This window comes from Ursus americanus, chromosome 13, assembly GCF_024610735.1.
Source record: "Ursus americanus isolate L20-20 chromosome 13, mUrsAme1.1.p, whole genome shotgun sequence".
NCBI lineage: Eukaryota > Metazoa > Chordata > Mammalia > Carnivora > Ursidae > Ursus > Ursus americanus.
The window spans coordinates 29,708,145-29,731,487 of NC_142139.1; the positions used below are offsets into that span (position 1 = coordinate 29,708,145).

General features: G+C 37.4%; 1 protein-coding gene across 17 annotated transcripts in view; it reads right to left on the bottom strand.

The window, feature by feature from the left end:
• ELF2 (E74 like ETS transcription factor 2) overlaps positions 1 to 23,343 on the bottom strand; it is a 104,011-nt gene that overhangs the window by 6,743 nt on the left and 73,925 nt on the right. For 6 of the 17 annotated variants that reach the window (XM_087866449.1, XM_045798954.2, XM_045798950.2 and 3 more), the window contains 4 exons: positions 5,964 to 6,077; positions 3,881 to 4,054; positions 1,185 to 1,223; positions 733 to 819 (listed from right to left, as the gene is read on the bottom strand). In XM_087866449.1, the coding sequence (XP_087722575.1) occupies positions 733 to 819; positions 1,185 to 1,223; positions 3,881 to 4,054; positions 5,964 to 6,077 (414 nt within the window). The other 11 variants (XM_045798955.2, XM_045798965.2, XM_045798958.2 and 8 more) reach the window with 10 other exon arrangements.

Here is a 23,343-nt window from a genome sequence, read left to right on the forward strand (position 1 = left end):
TTTCTCCAGTGTTAAGCATCAGGTCTTTGAGTACAAGAGACCACTGATGATGGGAATTACTTAAAAAAACAGTAATAATTGTATATTTACAGTTTAGCTTTCTAATATGTGCTATTAACTTATATCAGTTAAGAAATTATATATCAGGGGCGCCTGGGTGGCTCAGTCGTTAAGCGTCTGCCTTCAGCTCAGGGTGTGATCCCGGCGTTCTGGTATCGAGCCCCACATCAGGCTCCTCCGCTATGAGCCTGCTTCTTCCTCTCCCACTCCCCCTGCTTGTGTTCCCTCTCTCGCTGGCTGTCTCTATCTCTGTCAAATGAATAAATAAAATCTTTAAAAAAAAATTATATATCATAAATAAGTCTTAGTTATAAACCCACCCCTTCAATCCCAAGTGGCTCCCTATGAGGATGAGTGCTGTCAGACATACATACCTCCACTAAGAACAGTGGCCCTCAAGAAGGCTGTGCGTCAGACTGCACTTGACCTTTTCCAAACACAAATGCCTACTGCCTTTTACTCCCCCGTAGTGTATGTATGGCTATAGAATCTCTGGGGTAGAAACTGGGAAAAAGCTCCCCAGATGACGCTCATATGGCCCTGATTACGACGTACTGCCGAAGACAGTACTTCACCTGTACGTGTACTAGAAATCATTTTCTTACAAATGCAAAAATGTCAACTGGAAAAAAAAAAGTCATCTCACCTCCAAAACAGCCCTCCCCAAATTACCTTTTCCTTCTCGGGGTTTCTTCTTTATACCTAACTCAGGAGACCCATTGGAAATTGGTGATTGCTGGGTCTTTGGTTTACGGCCAACTGAAAAAAAATAAGATTGAAACCATACAATGAAAACAGGAAAAATAACAGAAGCAAGATTAGCAGACTCTTTGCTAACACATTATTCATGAAAGTGGACACTAATTTGTGGATTCATATACTCAGTGTATATAAGAAGTTGTGTTTAAACGGAACATGAAAGGCACGTCTGCAATTTTAGATTCCAGCAGTTAACTGGCAGTCATTTCATGTATACAGCAAGTCAAGTACTACCCAACCTATTATTTACTCGGTCAGAGCCCCAATTTGCTAACCTCTTTCAAAAAGGCAGCAATGGAAACAAATTCTAGTACAAACTTTTTTCTTTTCTGTTCTACAGGATTGTTAGAAAAAACGTTACCTACCTATTGCAGAGGATCTGATTATCTGCGAAGCCCTTTGAGCTCAAATGAGGAAAAGTAAAAAATATTATTTTAAACACTCTACTGCTCTGAGCCAATCCAGTCACCAGAATTTAAGCATAAGTGTTCAAATTCCCCCACCTTAATGTGCAGGTACATTATAAGGATAAAAAAAATCCTTCAATTAATTATTTCATGTGTCTAGGAAGTGTGCCCTTCCCTTTGCTTCTCTTCACTTCTACCAAAAAGCTCTCTCAGACAGACTAGCATCCACAATAAACAGAAAAGCAAGAGCTATACTTATACTAAAGAAGGCATAGGCTGAAATGCATTGTTTTCATCCTCAGCACTGATAAAAGAATGCCGGCAAATGAGGGGAGGCCTCCTGAAAGGCTGGGAATAGTCAAGTATATTATAATTTGCAGATTATATATACTATTACTAATTTGGTGTCATTCATCCGGGATTTCTGATATCACTCTGGTCTTCATTAGCAAGGACTATTTAAAGCTAAATAAAGACCTAAAAATCAAAGTGTTTTAATTTATTTCAAAATACATAGCTATTATATTCTAGGATTTCATTACAGTAACTAATCAATAAGATGTGTGCTCTGGCAAAAATTAAAAGAAAAAGTTCGCTGGTCTCCTTAATAGAACAGAGATTAATTTCTCAACCTAAGTAATATTTAGAATACAAATCAATCAGTAGTAAGACTCAAACAAAAACAAAAAACCTCAACTTCCTTCATCGAAATGTTAGCCTAAAAAGGCTTAATTTATTTTCATATAAAGCAGTATTTCCCAAATCATACTTCTTAAGAAATAGTTTATTCATCACTAGGAAACAATGTTCTACAGTCAAATTCACTTTTAGAACACTGCATGATACCTTCTCTTGCAGATTCACAACATACATTAGTATGTTAGAAGCTCTGGAAATCAAAAGCCTCTGCTATTCAAAAATAACCTACCTAACTTTGTGTGTCCCAATGAACTTAAGCACAAATAAATAATGTATACATTAGATATAATTTTTATTTATTTTTTTTAAAGATTTTATTTATTTATTCGACAGAGACAGAGACAGCCAATGAGAGAGGGAACACAAGCAGGGGGAGTGGGAGAGGAAGAAGCAGGCTCATAGCGGAAGAGCCTGATGTGGGGCTCGATCCCACAACGCCGGGATCACGCCCTGAGCCGAAGGCAGACACTTAACCACTGTGCCACCCAGGCGCCCCTAGATATAATTTTTAAATGGTCCTTCATTAAGATCATTTATTTTCAAATATATAAAATCAATATTAAATTGGCAAATTATTTCCTGGTTTATATCATACCACATAGGCAAATCAACCTATTCATCTAGAGGTCCTGGTTCCCAGCTTTTCATGGTCTTTTCCATCTTCTTTTAAATCGAAAAATTTCTTGGGGCACATGGGTGGGTCATTTGGTTAAGTGTCCAACTCTTGATTTTGGCCAGGGTCCTGATCTCAGGGTCGTAAGATGGAGCCCCACGTTGGGCATGGAGTCTGCTTGAGATTCTCTTTTTCTCCCTCTCCCTCTCCCCACCACCACCGCTCATGCGGTGCACGTGTGTGCGCGCGCGCTCCCTCTCCCTCTCCCTAAAAAATAAAATAAATCTAAAAATTTTGTTAAGTATTTTATAATAGCTCCTATCAAATACAACCAGCTAAAGGATACAGTGGGGAAGTGGGTAAACAGGGCTATTTATATGTATGCCTTTTGTTTTTAAACATTTACAGCAAGAAGTAATTCTTCCTTCTAATTCTCTCATTCATCATACCTCTTCCAAGATACATGTAATCTATTACATGAGGGAAGGCACTCAATCTTATTCTTCACTGTGTCCCTCACAGTAATGAGCATAGACACATCAACATCACAGCAATTTGAAATAGGTCTAATAAAAATACCCTTATTTCTAACACAAGTTTTCTTATTTTTGCCTTTCATTTTTTTCCTACTCTAAAATGTAAAGAAAGAGATACAGAAGAAAATGGAATTAAATGAGTACCCATTTATAGAGAATTTCATTTCTTTCAAGTTTTACCTCTGATTCAAACAGGAAAAAGGACCCACTTGCTGCCCATCTCCTAGGGATGTTGGAGGTGTGCAGGGCCTTCGGCCTTACCGAACAGGATCAGGTGAGCATAAGTTTCAGCAGGAGTCAAACAGTAAGTGGAAATACTCTTTACCCACTGGTGAATTTATTCCACTTAAAAGTCCTTATTGGCAATCTTGGTGTTTTAAGACAAAAGGTATAGGGAAGAAAATAGTATTGGCTTTTTATTTTAATGCCCACAAAAGTGTGGGAAGATAAGATTAAAAATAGAGGAAATAAAAAAATGTTTTCTAAAAAAATAACCAAGTACCTAAAAGGATCAGAAAGCAGATAAACAAGCAGTGACTCTCGGATCTTCCTTCCACTTGTCCAGCATTTGTTTTAATTCCATTTTCGGGCAACTTTCTTTAGAGCTCAAATACTAACTTCTTTAAACAGTATGAACATGTTAACACAAAATTAAAATCTCAATTTGTTGATTCTTTGAGAATACCTAGGTAAAGGTAACATCAATCATAAATCTACAGCCTATATTTCCTATGTCCCTTGATGGGGAAAAAAAATACCAGAAAAATCTTCACCCACTTTTCCAGAAATGTATAAATATACTCTACCTTTTTTCTTTTTCATTGGTTCATGGCTATCTGGTGATGTAGGAATAGGAGAGGTATCCATTGGTTCCGATTCTTCAGTTGACACCTCCACTACGGTTTCTGTAATGACATCTGGCCTCATAGCAGCATGGATAAATTCTGGAGTTGATACACAAGGAGGGACAAACACTTCCACTATAAAAAAAAGTTGAAAAATTAAAATTTCCCACCCCCATGAATACTTCTTCATGCGGACAGTTCAATATTTAGTAGAGGTGAGGTTTACTAACAATTCATCAATGCAGGATAACAGCCTAAAGTTAATTTGCTGAATATGCAATACAATCTGAAGTATGTAAGGAAATAAATGCAAAGAAAATCAGCATGAAAGAAATGTTAATCCTGTAGGTAAGGTGGGGACCATGAGGAATCCCCCCCTTCACATTTTTACATACTTTCAAGCTCAATGTAGAAGACTTTGAATTATTTTGACAATTGGGAAAACATATGAAAGTAAGATAATAGAATAATAGTGGTGAGTTCTTTAATAATTACTTTCCTTCCTGGTACCCATCATTATTCTCTAACTAGGTAATACATGCACATGGTATAAAATTTAAAACATTTAATAAATGTTTCTTCAGTGAAAAGAAAGCACTTACAGATCATTTCAAAATATGAAAAGGAAAACCTGCTCATTACAGCCCAAAGAATATCATCTTTCAATATTTAAAATTTTATTTAATTGAACAGTCCTGATGTTTTGGGTCACTAAAACAGTACATAGAAACTGCCATTTGGGGGCGCCTGGGTAGCGCAGTCGTTAAAGCGTCTGCCTTCGGCTCAGGGCGTGATCCTGGCGATCCGGGATCGAGTCCCACATCAGGCTCTTCCGCTATGAGCCTGCTTCTTCCTCTCCCACTCCCCCTGCTGTGTTCCCTCTCTCACTGGCTGTCTCTCTGTCACATAAATAAATAAAATCTTTAAAAAAAAAAAAAAAAAAGAAACTGCCATTTGATATCCTATTACACACAATAATGTTGCTCCAGCTTCCTTCCAATGTGCGTGAATAATCAGAATATGACATTTCTATTTCAATTAAGAGACAGCTAATAATACTATCGTGGATTAATACATTGACTAATATGCCCTAATTTTCTTCTCATATCCCTGAATAATATGTAGGATTCCTATTCTAATTAAAAAGTACAGTTGCTCTTGGTATTTATAAATCCCTATAAGAAGGCCCAATATTATTGTATTAAGTCACATTAACACTTGGCCATTAAAATTAGAGGACAAAATGACTCTCAAAGGCAGTCTTAAAGAAAATGAAAAAAAAGGGACCAAAAGAAAAGAAAACTCCCAGCCTGAGGGAGTATGAGGAAATAGCAGAAACTATCCCCTCTCTCCACAGTGGAAGGTTCCCTGGAGCTACCGCCTATTTATCACTAAATAAAGGACAGAAAGTAGTCCTGGGAGGCAAATCCCCCACCCCCATCTGCCATTCCCTTAAGGACTACAAAGGCTTACAATTTACCCAGAGTTAAGGAAATAAGACGTAACGATATAAATAGCAATTTAACAAATATTTATCTGTCTATAGTGGGCATTTTCTGTATCATTTATCATAAAAAACTATTTAAAACTAGAGAACTTTCACAAATAAAGGTAAGTATTGCTGTCACAGGTATTCATGCATAATAAACTCTGAGAACAATAATAATCCCCATGTATTTAAGAAGAAACTCATTTTTAGAGATGTGAAGTGATGTGACATGTTTAATATAAAAAAAGGACAATTCAGGGGCACCTGGGTGGCTCAGTCGTTAAGCATCTGCCTTTGGCCCAGGACGTGACCCCAGGGTCCTGGGATTGAGCCCCGCATCGGGCTCCCTGCTCTGCTGGGAGCCTGCTTCTTCCTCTCCCACTCCCCCTGCTTGTGTTCCTTCTCTCGCTGGCTGCCTATCTGTCAAATAAATAAATAAAAATCTTTAAAAAAGAAAAAACCCCTGCTTGTGTTCCTTCTCTCGCTGGCTGCCTATCTGTCAAATAAATAAATAAAAATCTTTAAAAAAGAAAAAAAAAAGGACAATTCACATACCAGGACTTCTTGACTCCCTTAAGCAGGTAGGAGATTCCATATGAAGCAGGGCTTCAGCAGCTTCAATTGTCTTATCTGTACAGTGTGCATTACTGCTGTGAACGGATGCTTCCACTGGGGGAAAATAAGTTCTACTCAATTAAAAATAATCAAGTAAAAATATAATACTAAATTAAAACATACTACTCTATGAGGAACAAATTAACTCGTGAATAACTCTTAAGTCACTAATATATATTAGTCCATATAAATTATTTACAGAATTTAAAAAACAATCTATATCTACACTTTGCAAAACGAATGCTGATTATAAAGTAACTACTGAGAATGATTAGAAATTACTGAGAGATTTCTGAATCTTATCCAAAGGAAAACAAAAACCCTTGAAATTTGAGCCCTGTATCAATTTTAGAGCAAAACTGACTTGGAGGTTGGGGGGGGGGTTGTAGATAAACAATCCTAGGAGGTCAATTATGTATCTTGATATACAGCTACTAAAATCAAGGGCAATACCTTGCAGAATCAGTCAGAAACATGTATTTCCAAGTTCGTTTAATCAGTAAGTTTGATTTTTACTGACCCTCCTGGGTGAGTGCACTAGCATGGCACCACACACTTGCATTCTTCCCAATAACCTCCTCAAGATTTCCCTGAACTTTTCTGTTTTACCCAATAAATTTGTTTTTAAAGCTTCTATGTTTGTTTTCCCATGAAGTCTTTTCTGATTCTGCCACCTTCTGTAACTCTCTCTTAGCACTTACTTTATGCTTTGCTGATTGAATTACTTGTGAAACAGTAAAGTATACAGCAGTCGTTTGGCTTTTCAAGTCCAACAGCTTGGGTCCTAGTCTCTGCTACTTGCATGTTACTCTAGACCAGCGATTTAATTCCTTGTAAGGAAACGGAATTCCTCTTTCACAAAACAGGTGCGTTACTTACCTCATATATAGTTGGGAGAATTAAGTGAGGTGATACCCATAAAAAACATGTACAATGCCTGGCATGTAGATAAGAATTCAATTAAGTAGTGATGATTTCTTATCACTCCTATAAGATTATAAGTTCCTTGAGGTCAGGGGGGGCTATCTTAATTCATCTTTATATCTGCTATAATTCCCAACATAGGTTTTTAATACACTAGACATGCAAGCATTTCTTTGATATATTAAAGCTGAGAACAACCCACAGACCTTACAGGGAAATTGGCCATTCAAGCACAAACTTATATCAATGATATATTAATTTCACATCCTGACTTAAAAATATTGAACATTCTACTTTGTTCTGAAAATGAATATGTAACAGTTTCTAATTTGATAGATTTTTCTCAAGATGTCCTCTAAAAAAATAAAAAGGAAGTATTTGTATAAATTCCATAAACTATATTAGAGATTCACAAGTTCTACACACTAAAGATACGAATCTTTTAAAACTGTTTCCAGGAAACTTTTAATTGAAAAAAAAATTCACCTAATCTCAAAATTCACCAAATGCTAAAGCCTTAGCTTTAAACAGCAGTCATTTGGAGAGCATTTATTTAAAAAAAAAAAAAACAAACAAACAAATCCAGCGACTGTTTTACCACCTGTTGCACATCATCCACACTCTCAACCAAGGTACTGGGTCTCTCCAGTTGCTCTTTCCATTTATGGAAATCTGCTCAAAGCTAAACAGTTCCAGAGAGGCAGCCAACCCTCTAAGTAAATCTATCTTTAGGTGACCCTACTTACTCTTATCTGCAGCTTCACTGAGGCAAAGGATTCCATCAGTCCTCCTAGCTCAACTTTAAGAAACTTAGTAAGTATAAAATATATTACCATTCTCAAGTAATTTTTTCCAAGTGCCTCCACACAATACTCACATATACTAAAGAACCTTGGAAAGCAAATCCTCAGGTTTTTACACTTTATTCGGAATCTTTCTCTTTAAAGTCTGCTTGTGTTGCAATTTAGGTGTTGTCTTAGGTGCTATTAATAAACTACCCTGGGTAAACTAATTCCTTATGTAATTGTATTAAGACACGCCCTAAAAACCTTACCATATAAAAATCAGAGCTTCAAAGACTTGATAATAGAGCAAAAGAATTTTACCCAATTTTTTTAATGTTCTGTTATAAACAAAATGAAACGTGCCTAACAATTACAAATAATGCTGCCCTGAATTTTTATGTAGTTTGAGGCACATTTTTAAAACCACGATTTCATGTTAGTTATGTCAGTGGAAATTATTTCTTAAAAGTGTATTTTCTAGCTCATATTTCTGACCTCAAACTCCCCTTTCTCCCACATTCAACATGTTATTTCCCAGGACTGTTTTACATTTACAGAGTAAAACAAAGCACAAACTTAAGAATAACATTTATTAATTCATATTTTAAATTTAGTATGAGAATATCAGAAATGCACACGTTTTCTGTGAATTATCAATCAGGAGATCCAATGCTCTATGTACAATCAACATTTGGCTGTTGAGCATTTACCATATGTCAGATCCTGTGTTAGAAATCTGAGAGACAAATGTGGCTAGATCTCGTCTTGTGAAGCTTATACTAATAGTTCAGACACATAAATGGTGGTATCAAAAATACAAATGGAAGTAAAATATTTCAAAACTAAAGAAAAGTAAAAGTAATTTAGAGTTATTCTGTAAACTAACAGCTTGTTAAGTGGAGCACTGATTTCTCTTTTTTGTTTTTTGATGCTTACTAATTTTACTTTTCGTCAATTTTATTAACTAAAATAACCCCAAACACTTGCAAGCAAACACCTAAGAGCTCACATTTAGATCAATTTACAATAGCGTACCTATCGGTTTCTAAGAATACCATTTTGAAAACGAAAGCACTCTTTTTTCTTTTGTTGATATAAGTAGTTTTTGATAAAAGAAATTTAAGAAATATTTCTTATTCAAGTTTCTGTAATTTTTGAAAACTTTTCAGTTCATTTGGTTCAGCTCAGTAATTCAAATACAATTTAAATTACAATTATGCACAATTCTTAAGGATAAACATGACTTTAATAGTGTTGTACAATCAAAGTAAGCAAATAAACTACAAACAAGGGCTAAAAACTCCTTATCTCTTACTTAAAACTTGATTTACTGGTATCTTTCTAGACATATGTATGAAATTAATGAGACCAAAAGAAAATAAAAAGGCAACTCATTTTAAAAATAGAAACAATGAAGCCAAAAGTAATCTCACAGGTATCATTTTTTCTACTTAAGACTAATATTTGGTGTTGCTGGTCAATCCCTCTTGAAGAAATAAACGTATCAAACAAATTTTAAAACAATTTTAATCGTAATGCCAAAAATCAAATTTGTTTATGCCCTCCTTTACTATTGGTAAGAGTCGTCTTGTTCCATTTCCAGCTTTCTAATCAACTGGTGTTTGTATGGTAGACTATTCCAGACTCACTCAACAGCTGTTACAAAATACCAAACTTGGTAATTAAGTCTGACAAGAGACATACCTCTCAGCTTTGCAGAAGAGAATGCTGGCAATGGATCTAGCTCATAACAAAGTTCTTAAAGTCAAAAATAAAAACTAATAGCAATTTAATTTGAGAGCAATGGAAAAAATTAGAAAACACTTCCTTAAATGATACTGGTATGCCCCTACAAGCAAGGCCATAAACTAATAATACAAGGTCATCACTCGACCAGGCACCAGACTTACCACAGCTTATCTTCTAATGCCCCAGGGCGTAACAGGTTAAGTGAAAAATACAAATGAATGCAATAAAAGGGGGAAAAGGTAAAAATCTGGGACACTCCCATCTTTTCTTGTTCCTCTTTTGACTTTCTAATCAATACGGTTACAATTTAAAAGTTTAGAAGAGAAAAAGAACTAAAATTTTCTAAAAATAGAACTGCCTGATGAAAATATAACATGAGTCACATTATAATTTTTAAATTTCCAACAGCCAGATTTTAAAAAGCAGAAACTGAAATTAATGCCTTTCATTTAACCCAGTATGTTAAAAATATTATTTCAACACATAATCAATATAAAAGTTTTCCAGTTTTTATGTTTAAAATAATTAAAATTTAAAAAAATTAAAAATTCAGTCTCTCAGCCACTCGACAGTCACATATGGCTAATGCCTATGGTACTGAAAAGTGCAGACTAAATAAAACTGTAATACAACTACTCTCAAATTTTTTGGCCAAAGGAAACTTTCATACTCAAATTTTTGAGGACCACAAAGAGATTTTGTTTATATAAGTCCTATATTTAGATTTTATTCTGTTTGAAATTAAAATTAAGAAGACATTAAAATATTTATGAATTCATTAAACCCAATACTTCTAAGCAGTATTTTAATGAAAAATAGCTTTTCTATAACAAAAAAAAATTAGTGGGTAGCTTTGTTGTACATTTTGGTAAATCTTCTTAATACATGGTAGAGGGGCGCCTGGGTGGCTCAGCCCTTGGGTGTCTGCCTTCGGCTCGTCATGATCCCAGGGTCCCGGAATCGAGCCCCGCATAGGGCTCCCTGCTTGGCAGGAAGCCTGCTTCTCCCTCTCCCACTCCCCTTGCTTGTGTTCCCTCTCTCTCTGGCTGCCTGTCTCTCTGTCAAATAAATAAATAAAAATCTTTAAAAAAAAAAATACATGGTAGAAAGCAGCTGAATTCATATTTGCTTCTTCATTAAATTTCTTGTAGTATCAAGTCATATAGCCTCTAGAAAACTCTGAACACTTGTGAAAGTGAAAAGGCAAATAATGTCTTAGAATTATTATGAAAACAATTCTGACTTCACAGACTCCCTGAAAAGAGTCTAGGGACTCCACAGATCCTCAGATCAGAGATTTTAGTTTTTAAGGATTGCAACTGTAATTTATTACCAAACATAATAATAACACCCAAATTCTACCGTTTCTGTAAGTTTTAGCTTCTAAACAGTGTCTAGATGAAAAATTATATGACTCCATTTTCCAAAAGTACAATAGTATTTTGTCCACTTACACATAAAGGATTTTTTAACAAGTTTTTCATAAATACTTCTTTGCATCTCTTTGAACATTTAAGCTATAGATAACACAAGGAATTTAAATAATTACCAAGAACATGCTCCTGCCAGCCCTACTCCACCAACCCGCATGTGTTTCTAAAGCAAATTGTTCTACGTTGAATTACCCTGATTGAGTATTTAAATACTGTTACTAAAATACTGAATTTTAGTACTAATGCTGCAATGAATTCTGAAGAGTAATTTCTTAAACCCATTTTCAAATAAAATTTTTTTTAAATGGGGGCTGGGTGGCATAGTCAGTTAAGCCTTCGACTCTTCGGGCTCAGGTCGTGATCTCAGGATGGTGAGATCGGCCCCACGTTGGGCTCCACTAGGCTCCAAGCTCAGCACAAAGTCTGCTTAAGTTTCTTTCCCTCTCCCTCTGCCCCTCCCCACTGTGTTCACTCTCTCACGTGCGCTCTTGCTCTCTAAAATAAATAAATCTTTAAAAATAAAAAATGAATGCCATTCTTCCAATTTTTTTTCAACACATGCTTCATTTTTTCACATCCTAAATTGCTTTCAAACTGATCTTTTCAAGACTGATAACCAGATATTTCAATCTGCAGTAAATTGGAAATAAGATTTTCAAGTTCAAATTTTCACAATGAACTTTGACAAACCAGATAGATTTGTTTTATCAGTGAAAACACCTAAGCTAAATTTCCAGAAAACTCCCTCCCATTTAATAATGGCATTAAAGATTAAGAACAAAAGTTCTGGTGACCATATGTCTCAACCCAAATTCTCCAATTTCTTAATTCTCAGTTTCTCAAAAAAAAAAGAAGAAACAAGTCAAGGAAAGTATACTTGAGAACAAGAAGGCAGAATATCTTTTTTTAAAGATTTTATTGACTGATTGATTAATTTGAGAGAAAGAGAGCACAAGCAGGTAGAGCAGATGCAGAGAGAGAGGAAGAAGCAGGCTCTCCACTGAGCAGAGCATGCCCAATGCAAGGCTCGATCCCAAGACCCTGGAATCATGACCTGAGCTGAAGGCAGATGCCTAACTGACTGAGCCACCCAGGTGCCCCAGAAGGCAGAATATTTTAAATTGAGTATCTTCCAGAAAATCTAGATCACACTTACATAATACTTTCACATAATTAAGAAAGTAACATTCATTGTTCCTATAGACTAGACATTTGTTTTTCCTATGATTTGTCATACATATGTAAAACTAGCTATATATATCTTCATATATACATATATGAAGATGATCCTAAACTATATCATAGTCTCATTCAACATACATACCTGGCCTCAAATTCCAATTTGGCACAAACACTGGCTAGCAGAAATTAACCTCCCAATTATGTAATAACCTTACAGACATTCATTTACACAGTGCTATGTGTAAAAAAAAAAAAATCCAGGAAGAAAAAAAAGCCTTCACTTTCAATTAAATATTTGAACTACTTATAATCATAGAGTTATTGGAGATCGCCTAGTCAATCTTGTCTTCTTATACAAATGAAACCTTAAAAAAGTTAAGTCACTAGCACAGAGCTAGTTTAGAGAGATGCAGATCTTCATCTCCTGACTTCAGGGTCAAGGCTCTTTCTCATACATCATGTTACAAGTGAAAGTTTTACAACATATGTCAAGTCTTCACCACAAAAATATTTTGTGTGTTGAAATAAGTGATTCTTAATAAACAAGCTTATTTATTTCATTCTTAACTCAGACTCCTCTGACAGCAAAAATGCTGATAACTAAAGCTGAAGTTGGTAACTAAAGTTGATAGTTAAGCCTCAAAAGGAGGAAAATAAAAGCAAAAATATATTCCCTAGTACCTTAACATATAACAATATAGTAGTGGTAATATTAGGTATTTAATAATTGCTTAGAAACAACAGTTATGCTAACAATATTCAACTTAAAGCTTATCTCCTCTATAAGTTTTCATTAATATCAGTCATTATACACTAGTCATCAACCCATTATAGCAATCACTGTAGTTACATTAACATTTATGTATTAAGTAGATCTACATCTGTCTCAATTAGACTGTAAAATCTTTGCGAGGAAGAATTATGTCTAACACATAATTCCCTCAAGGGAATAAAAAGGTATCATTCTATTTTACAAATACAAACTTCACAAACATTACTCTCCCAACATCACTGGAAATTGGCAGCATTCTAAATTTTTATTGATTTAGATCCATGATTCCTCATCTTGTGGGCCACCTTTCCTCCCCAACATTTCACTCACTGAATAATCCTTGGGTAAATCAGCAAACCTGTCTCAAGTTTCCTTCTAAAATAGGGCTTGTGAAAGAGCTTCAAATTACATGAAAGTGATTGAGGAAATAATCTGAAAACAATTATATGTAAAACATTTTCTACAGAATATTATAATCATAAAGGAAACTTCAATTGTTAAGATTTGTAAATATTAAAGAAATGCACTAGGACCAAAAAACAACATTTAACTTAAAAAAGACTTATCAAAGGGCGATAAAACTTATATTTTCAAACTGTATACTGTCTACAGGTTTCCATTTCAAGCTAAGTATCTACAGGTCACATTCAGCTTCACTAATTCCAAAAGCTTATCAAAGAAATACCTCCCACTGGCAAAATTTAGCCCTCTAAACTTTACAATATTTTTCAAAATTCTGATTGCAGGAGCTACGCTAAGTTTCTCTTGCTATGTTCACAATCACTGGAAAGATCTCTTGAAATGTTCAACACTCACAAAAATATCGCTGACCCACACAATTACAGGTATTGTTAGTATCAACAATATATGGTCAAAAATTCGTTCCTTGATTCATATTACGCTGTTAATAGGCTGAACATACACAAAAGGAACCAAGTTCTTATTTACTAATACTTAAGTTCTTGCTCTTGTCAGAAAACAACTGTCAAACATGTTTCAATCACCACGCAGTAATCTGTGATTTTTCTTTGGGACTTCTGAAACGTGTAATATTACATTTTATAGAAAAAAAGCTGGTCACTCATGTATTATACAATACATAGTTATATCATTCAAGGCTTTATTTGAACTAAAAGTCCTTCTGTTAAATTCAGCGATACGCATTTATGTTCATGATTTTCCCCAAACTGAATCACAGAGTTCCACCAACCAAACTACTAATTTCACGCTCCCAGAGGGTAAGATCTTTTACAGCATTAGTCTTCGGTGAATATTTCCCATCTTCCAATTCCCACAGTTGGCGATATGAAATAGAACCCGGGGAAAAGGAACATGTATGCTTATTATTGCTATAAGTAAATAATATTCTAGCACTGCTACATCGATTGAGGGCCCTCACTGCGCTGTCTGCTATTAAGTAAAGCTGCTTTTTCTATGTAACTTAAGTCCGTGCCCTTCCGCTGCAGCAGTGGCGCTGCACATCCCCCACCCCCGCGGCCACTTCCGTGTTTACACTCCTCTTCCCTCCAATTCCATGCGTACATTGTCAGCTTCACTCCCGCCCAATCTTCATTGGCCCAGCGCGGGCCCAGAGTCCCGCCCCCAGAAATCAACGTTCTTATTTGGAACATCTCAGAGAGCAGATTGGAACCAGGGGCCTGTCAATCCCGACCGTTCTGTCCTCTCCGAGGCGCTTCCGCTATGGTGGGAGGTTTGGGGGGGAGGGGAAAAGGGGGCAATTCCGTGCTGAGACTTCCCTAGGGCCAAGACTCCCTCTCGCCCGCCCCTCTCCTTCACATTCACCCACTGTTTACAAAAATAAACGTTCTTCTCTGATGCCCCAACGCTCCAGGTCAGGGGTACCAAATATATCCCGTGTCCTTCCCATTCTTCCCTTTAAAAAAACAACCCACGAGGTAAGGGGCATAAACCTACTTCTTCACAGCCACCCATTAAATGAGGAAAGGGAGGCGGGCCCCTGAGAGAAACATCCTCCCGGGCTATTCCACATTATTCAGTGACCCTTTCCAGAACCGTTACTCCTGAGACTGCACAAGGTGGGGACGTGAAGAGGAGGGGCAGAGCAATTTTTTTGGCGGGTATCGGTCTACCGGACATGGCCCGGGGCTGCCTCGTCCACGCGGAAGTCGTGGATTTGTGGACCAAGTCTGAAAGGAGAACGGAGCGGGGGTGGCGAGCGTTCACCGGAGAAGCCCGCCGCCCCCGACCGTGGGCAGCAGCGGCCTCTCCGGCCAGACAGCGTGGCAGGCGCAGCCGAGAGACAACAGCCTCACTCACTTCCTGGTTCCTCAGCAACTGGGGTGAAGCGCACAACTCGTCCGCCCCCGAGTCCCCAACTTAACTGCGGCTCGGTTCTCCAGCACCGGCTGCCAGCGCTCCGCCCGGCAGCTGCCGCCGCTGCTCGCCGAACACACCCTGAAGCGACAGCGCCAGATTCGAGGCAGGTTACTCTCCAAGGTGATCACTTCCTGATTCGTCGCCTCCATTACTTCATTCACTACCCCCCTTTCCCCCGGCCGACCCAGTGACTGAGGTGGACACTGAACCCCCTGCACTGACCACCACAGGGGAGTCACCCCGCCTTCTGTGCACCCCCTCTTCTGCTGCACCGATGCACAGGAGAAAAGTTCGCCTGTCCTTACCAGCCCGGATGAGCAGATCCAGCTGGTTCGTGGGTCCCTCATGCAGAGACGTCGCCATGTTTATCCCGGGGCTGGAGCTGCTGCTTCACATTGACTTACACCGTGAGCAGCGGCGGCAGGGGAGGAGGCGGAACCCGCGGCCGGAGATACACGCCGTGCGACCGACACACACTCACGCACTCGCACACACTCAGACGCCCGGATCCTTGCGCGTCCTCCGACAGGAAGCCGAGGCCGGCCCGCCTCCCGCCGCGGGGCTGAGAAACCCCACCACCTAACGGCAGGGGCGGCGGCGGCGGCGGCGGCGGCGGCGGCCGCCTCGGCTGGCAACGCGATCCTTCCGCCCCGCGCCCAGACAGGAAGTCCCGGACGCCCGCCCCGGAGAGCGGCCGCGGCCCACGGCGAGAGAGACACCTGAGGCTGGAAACCGTCCCGGGAGCCGCGGCTAGGAGCAGGCCCCTCGGCAGGAAGAGGCACATTTCACGCTCTGCGGAAGAAAAGTCTGCAATTGTCCCCACTTTGGAAAAGAGCCATTAATCAAATTTTCTTCCTGGAAGAGATCTAATACCTAGTCCCACAGCTGTAAATAAAGGTGGCTATTTAACTTGTTTTGGCCGTTTCAAAGCTTATGCAACATGTAACCCGTCCACTTGAAAAAGCTGCACTTTAAAACAGGAATACCAACAACAACCAAAAAAGAGGCATACCTACAAAATATGCCAAAGCTTTACTTGGAAAGTAAGGAGTTTCCAACTACTTTCAGAGGCTGACTTCGTCTTTTTCCCACTACAGAACTGTTAAAGGGCACACTAAACAGGTATTTATTAGTCAACAACAGAACATGCCAACCTCTGGGAGATTAAATTATCCTTCCCCAATTTGCTAGTCATGAAATTCATGTACCTTTTCATTTGTTTTGTTCGTTTGCAAACAAACATATATTTATATCATCTCCTTTTTAAAATCTTTTTCATAGAAACTAATCTTATTATAAATAAGTACGTGCTAAAATACAGAAGAGGGGGGTAAATTGCCATTTAGTGACTATAAATTTGACGACGCAGAAAATCAAACCACTAAAATGACTCAGATGAATCTTCATTAAAACAAAAACATGCTTCCCTGGTTGAAGAGGTTTGAAAGAAAATGTTGCCCTGAAGTTGTTTCTACACATAATTTACAGAAAACAGTGCCTTCTACAGAGTAAGTGCTCAATAAGTATTTGCTAAATAAACGCCAACAAAGATTTGGCAGTTACAAATTTAAGGTATAATATTTATGATCTGAATGGAAAGAACTGTGCTGATAATGTAGAAGGGAAAAAAGTTTCCAGTGGTAATATTAATGTAATAGTTTACGAAAGTTTGCCCAGTAGGTCAGTGCAATTTCAGAATGTACATACACAGCCCATGACTTTTTTTTTCATTTCTTCGAAATACTCATTTATTCTCCTGGAGCTTTGTCCTAGCCCTACCATCATGATCCCCACCCTCCCCAAAAAGAACTTACATGCCATTTCCAAAATACAACTCCCTATACTTAAACTCAGTAAGGCTCTTTCTTGCATTAGGTAAGCTTTCACTTACTGGACAGAAGGAACCATATGACTGGTAGCTTTTTAAATATCTAGTTAATTTAAAAAAAGGGTCATCCATTGATAGGCAGCATCTTAACCTGAGACGGTTTCCAGGTGGGGCATGATACAGAACACCAAGGAGTAACTGATGGCTTTAGGCAGATCCCGAAACTGATAATAAACCTGCATTTCTACTCCTATCAATTAGTAGATTTTCGTGTATTAAAAATGGAAGAAAAGCCTATTTTTTCTGGAGGCAACAGGCTAACTTGGCTCAAAATGGCATACTCAACATACGAGTCACTTTGCAGCGTGATGTGTAACTTGTACCTTACAATTTGCTTCTTGAGATATATCTTAAGAAGTCAATAGTATGTATTTTATTCTTTGTAAACCTTAATTATATGTATTCACCTCAGCCTTATATTTTAAGTTCCAAGAGAAGAGAATCTGTATCTATTCCTACCTAATACTTCAGTGTGTGTGTGTATGTGTGTGCGCGCGCGTGTGATAACATCTCAAATCAGAAAAAATGGAAAATATTCCTATATATTTAAAGCTCTCATAAAAACACAATTCCCTGGGCTTTAATGCTATTCTGCCTTGCTACTGAAACTAAGATTTCAAAAGCCACCAATACTTTTTAGAAACCAAAATACTATATTGGAAATAGCAAGTAAGGATAAGCTGCTGCTAGAGATATAAGTTGGTACAAACTTTCAGGAAGGCAGTGTGGCATTATATATCAAGAGTCTAAAAGAGGTTCGTAATTCTGACCCAGGAGTTTCATTTCCTGGGCCTAGCCTGAGGAAATAAGACATTCAATGGATTGTTCCATTAAAAATGCATTTAAAAAATTTTAACAACACTGTAAAATAGTCAAAATATAAACATGCCAAGATTTAAATATATATTTCTTCCATCAATATGACTCAAACCCTGTAGTATATGTGAATGTATGTATATGTAATATACTGTATGCATGGGTATACACGCACATTTCAGACATACTCATCAGCATTTCTCAAGTCTTTAAGCAGGTATTAATAAGCAGAATAAAAAACTGAGTAAGGATAGATAGGCTAGGATGGTAGACAAATCATATTAGAGCATAGAAGAGCAAATTCATATTCTGCTAATAACATTACAGAAAGATATCTCCTACATCAAAGTTGCTGCTATATCCTAGCAGGGGGAAAAAAGATAAATAGGTAACTCTTACTGAAATAAAAGCCACTATGCTAAATGCTTTACGTTCACTTTTTTCGCATATTCCTCTTTATATATTACTATTGCACTCATCTTATAGATGTGGAATCTAAGGTTCCTGGACCAATGTCACAGAGTTAATAGGAGGCAGGTCCAGGCTTTGAACCCAAGCACTGACTCCAGAGCTCTTACCCTCAACACAACCCAAGCACCAAAGTAACAAGGCCTTTTTATGTGCTATAATGCATTTAGTACCTATCCATTTTCTTGTCTGAAAAAAAAAATTTTTTTTTTGAGAGAGAGAGAGAGCGCATGAGCAGGGGAGGGGCAAAGGGAGAGGGAGAAGGAGAATCTGAAGAAGGCTCCACGTCAGCACAGAGCTCAATCTCACAAGATCATGACCTGAGTCAAAATCAAGATTCAGATGCTTAGCTGACTGAGCCACCCAGGTACCCCTGACAATTCTTTTATATTCCTCCCTTCAAAATGTGGAACCTAATACCCTTCTCCCTTTGAGTGTGGGCCGGACTTAAAGACTCACTTCTAACAAATAGTTTAAAGCTGAAGTGATGGGGTGGGACTTCAGAAACTGTTTGATCTCTTCCTTTTGGGTCACTCTCCGGGGAAGCCAACTGCCATGTCATGGGTACACTCAAGTAACAGTGGAGAGGCCCCTTAGGCAAGAAACAACAGCATCTTGCCAATAGTCCTGTGTCTGCGCTAACTAGAAGACAGACCCTCCAGCCCTAATCAAGCCTTCAGAGGACTGCAGCCTCACGATGACCCTAAGCTAGAACCAGCAAGTAAGCTACTCCCCAATCCTTAACCATAAAAACTACAATATAAGAAATAGTTGCTGTTTTAAACTGCTAAATGTGGGGTAATTTGTTAATCAGCAAAAGAAAATACAGAAGGAAGGCATTTAAACTCTCAACTTGTCTCATTTCAGAGCTTAGATTTTAAAAAACGGTAAAGTTTACAAACGACTTCGACTTTCAACTAGAGTATCCTGAGCAGTTCTTTCCATGTCTTAATTCTTTATAGTCCTGACATCGACTCGTTCATCCTCCAACCTCTCCATTTTGGAAATAAGTCTTTATAATATAATCATTATTATTAAAGTCTAATATAACAAAAAATAGATACCCTTGGTTTTTTTAATGATTTTATGGTTCCATTGTAACCAAAATGGAAAACATTCTTAAGAGATATTGTTTTCAATACCATATAAGTTGCAAATGTTTTTTAGATTACCCAGATGATTTCACTTGTGCTTTCCATTTATCTAGTATATGGAATCATAAAATGTTACTGATTGGAAAGGAGCCTAGAGACCACATCACCTAGAGGTTTTCAAAAAATAAAGAACCCAGGGGCGCCTGGGTGGCACAGCGGTTAAGCGTCTGCCTTCGGCTCAGGGCGTGATCCTGGCGTTATGGGATCGAGCCCCACATCAGGCTCTTCCGCTATGAGCCTGCTTCTTCCTCTCCCACTCCCCCTGCTTGTGTTCCCTCTCTCACTGGCCGTCTCTATCTCTGTCGAATGAATAAATAAAATCTTTAAAAAAAATAAAAAAAATAAAGAACCTGAATATCATAATCTCTCTTCCTGACTATCATAAATTAGATATATTACATTTTAAAAACCAAATATATAATTGTGTGCTCTGTTAATAAAAACAAAAGGCACAGGCTTTAAAGTTTAAAAAAATTACAGGCTGTAATCTAAGGGAGTGGACATTCTATGCATTAATGTTATCTTCCTATAATTCAGGAGAAGGATGCCAATTTCCTATTTTAGTAATAATAGCTCTCTACCAATGGGAGAGTTATTTGAGAATCACCAATTTAGTCCAATGCCCTCACATTTGACACATGAGGAAACTGAGGCCCCTAGAAATTAAATAATTTGATCAGTCATACAGTATCTTATGATTTCAAGGTCAAAAATTCTACAAAACAATCTTCTATAAAACTTAGAAGTTATAAAACAGATAAGAAGTTAAATCCATTTTACTACTACTGCAGAAACTATAAGTTGCAAAATGATTGATGTTTTGGTTTTTCAGTGTCAAAAGCTAAAGCAATGGTTAATGTCTTTCTGACAAATTAACAAAAAAAATGAAAAAAATTTTGAGCAGTGAATGGTGGGAGAACAGTAAGAGGAGGCCAAATGGTCTAAGCCTTTCTGATACAACTGAACTAATAACAAAATTCAGAGCTGGGGTGTGATGTGTTGGACATGTTTAGGAGAAAAAAAAAGTCAAGAAAACAAAGCTATAAGAAAAATATAGAAAGAAAGAAAGAAAAGAAAGAAGGAAAGAAAGAAAGAAAGAAAGAAAGAAAGAAAGAAAGAAAGAAAGAAAGAAAGAAAGAAAGAAAGAAAGAAAGAAAGAAAAATATGCCTATCAAGAACAAATTGGAAATCAAGTGATTTAGGACCATTAAGTAAAGCTTGGTTCATCAGCCTTGGAAGATAGACTATAAGATGTAGAAGTAGAATCTGTGGATTTACAGAGAAAAGATGAATTATTTCACATGTTTTATGCTACTGTTTTATTACCTATTTGCAGTTTTTTTATACTACTGACTTGTTTTATTTAATCAGGTTTTATAAAGTGTTATTAAAATGAAGGTGTTTGAATCCATAGTCACATATTCATTCATGTATTCAACAAATAATTATCTAGCAATTACTTTGAGCAAGTTTCTGTCATAGGCATCTATTTTTATACCTGGTAGCACTAAGTTATATAACAAAAGATAAAAATTAAGCCTTCCTAATGCACACACAACTCCCACTAAGGGTGAAATCCTTAGAGACGGTATGATGTATGAAACTGATTATATACGAAATCAGGGAATAGTGGGTATATACTACATTTTGGACTACCACCCAGGAAAGTTAAATTACTTATATGTATAAAAGCCTTCATAAAGCATAGATTTTTAATGAGGGGTTCACAAAGGCAAAATTTTGTTAGTACTCTGCATTTTTCTAAAGAGAAGGGCCATGGCTTGTTTTAGATTCTCAAAGAGATCCATGACTCCTAAAAGTTATTTTATCATAAGTTATCTTGCCATATGCATTTATGGACTAAAAAACTCTACAGTGAGTAAGGATTCAGTATGTACCATTTTTAAGATTGACAGTTTGGGAGTGCCTGGGCGGCTCAGTCAGTTAAGTGTCCAACTCCTGGTTTCGGCTCAGGTCATGATCTCTTGGTAGTGAGATTGAGCCCCAAGCTGAGCAAGCCCCAGTCGAGCTCTGCACTCAGAGCAGAATCAGCTTCAGATTCTCTCTCCCTCCCCACCCCACCCCCTCACACTCTTCCTCTCTTTCAAATAAATAAATAAATAAATAAATAAATAAATAAATAAAATCTTTAAAAAAAAAAAAAACCCTGATGGTTTGGTTTAGATTCACGTCTTCTGCATTTTACTTATTAAGTTATTCCTGGGCCAGACTCTCCTTGAGCTTGTTGATTCTTCACTCTGTGGTTTACCCTAGGTGACACACTGCTTCTGATTCTTAGCAGCCATTCCTAGAAGACTGTCAACTGATACCGTAGCTAGTATTTTTTTATGGATATTAGACAAACAACTCTTTCCAAATAGCATTTATTAAGTACCCATATGTACATGATATCCTGCAAAATGAGTTTAAGTAGTTAACAATATCTATATTTTAGATAACATTTATGACAAGTGATTTCAAGGGCTTGGGTTTTTATTATCATTAGAGAATATGTAGTATCTTGAATACTTTGGAAATTTTTTTTTCAATTCTTATGGAACTTTGTAAGAGCTAATACATGATACGCATTTAGCATGTTTATGAAAAATTTACAATGGAGTTCTCAACTAAACTATATTACAACTTTACGTCAAATTTTATTTTGACTGATTCCTAAAGGAATATTCAGATTAACTAATTTATTCCCCTCTTACAATATAGCTTCTGCACTCTACTCACCAAAAAGTTCCTCAGAGGTCAACACTGAGCATTTAATTGCCAAACCCAGCCACCTCCTCTTAGTCTTCATCTGACTCTACTTCTCTGAACAAATAATATTATCAGCCACCCCTTACTGAAATCCTTCCCTTCAGTTGATTTTCATGAGAATAAACTGTCTGGCTTTGTTTTTTTCCTATTTGTTTCTTTTCAGTTGATTTCATCCACTTCCACACAACCCTTAAATGCGGTGTTCTCCCAAAGTGTGATCGTTAACCACCTTCTCTCTTCATTCTTCACTCTCTCAAGAATAATATTCATTATCCATTCACTACCACGGTTTTCAATATTATTTCTGTACTGATTCAAAAATCAGTATCTCCAGGCTTGACTTAAAATTTTTTTAGATCTAGGTTCTAATTTCCAGTTATATGGCAAACATCTTTATTTGGCTAACCCACTGGTACCTAAAGGTCTTTTATCTACAAATCTCCTTTGTTTTCTCTATCAATAACATTACCATCATTCCAGGCTACAAATCTGAGTCACCTATGATCCTAGTTTAGGAACTCATCTATTATACTTTTTTTTTTTTAAAGATTTTATCCATCCATTTGAGAGAGAGATAGCAAGAGAAAGCACGAGCCAGGGGCGGGGGGGGGGGGGGGGGGGGAGGGAGGGGCGCAGCGGCAGGGAGAGGGAGAAGCAGGCTCCTGCTGAGCAGGGAGCCCACCACAGGGCTGGATCCCCGGGTCCCGACCTGAGCCAGACACTCAACCACCTGAGCCACCCAGGAGCCCCTATTATACAATTTTTGAGGGAGATTTAAAACATACATGAAATTATAAAAAATAATGTAATAGTCACCATCCCAACACCCAGAACCAACAACTGTTAACATTTCATTATTTGTGCCTAAAAGTGTTTTTGCCCCTAAGAAATACCACATTACAACAGGGGAAGATAATCTTTGAATACTACCCCCAGTTCTCATTCACCATTCCATCTCTCCAAAGAAACCACTATCATAAGTTTTATGCATATTCTTCAATTTTTCACACTTTCATGTTTTT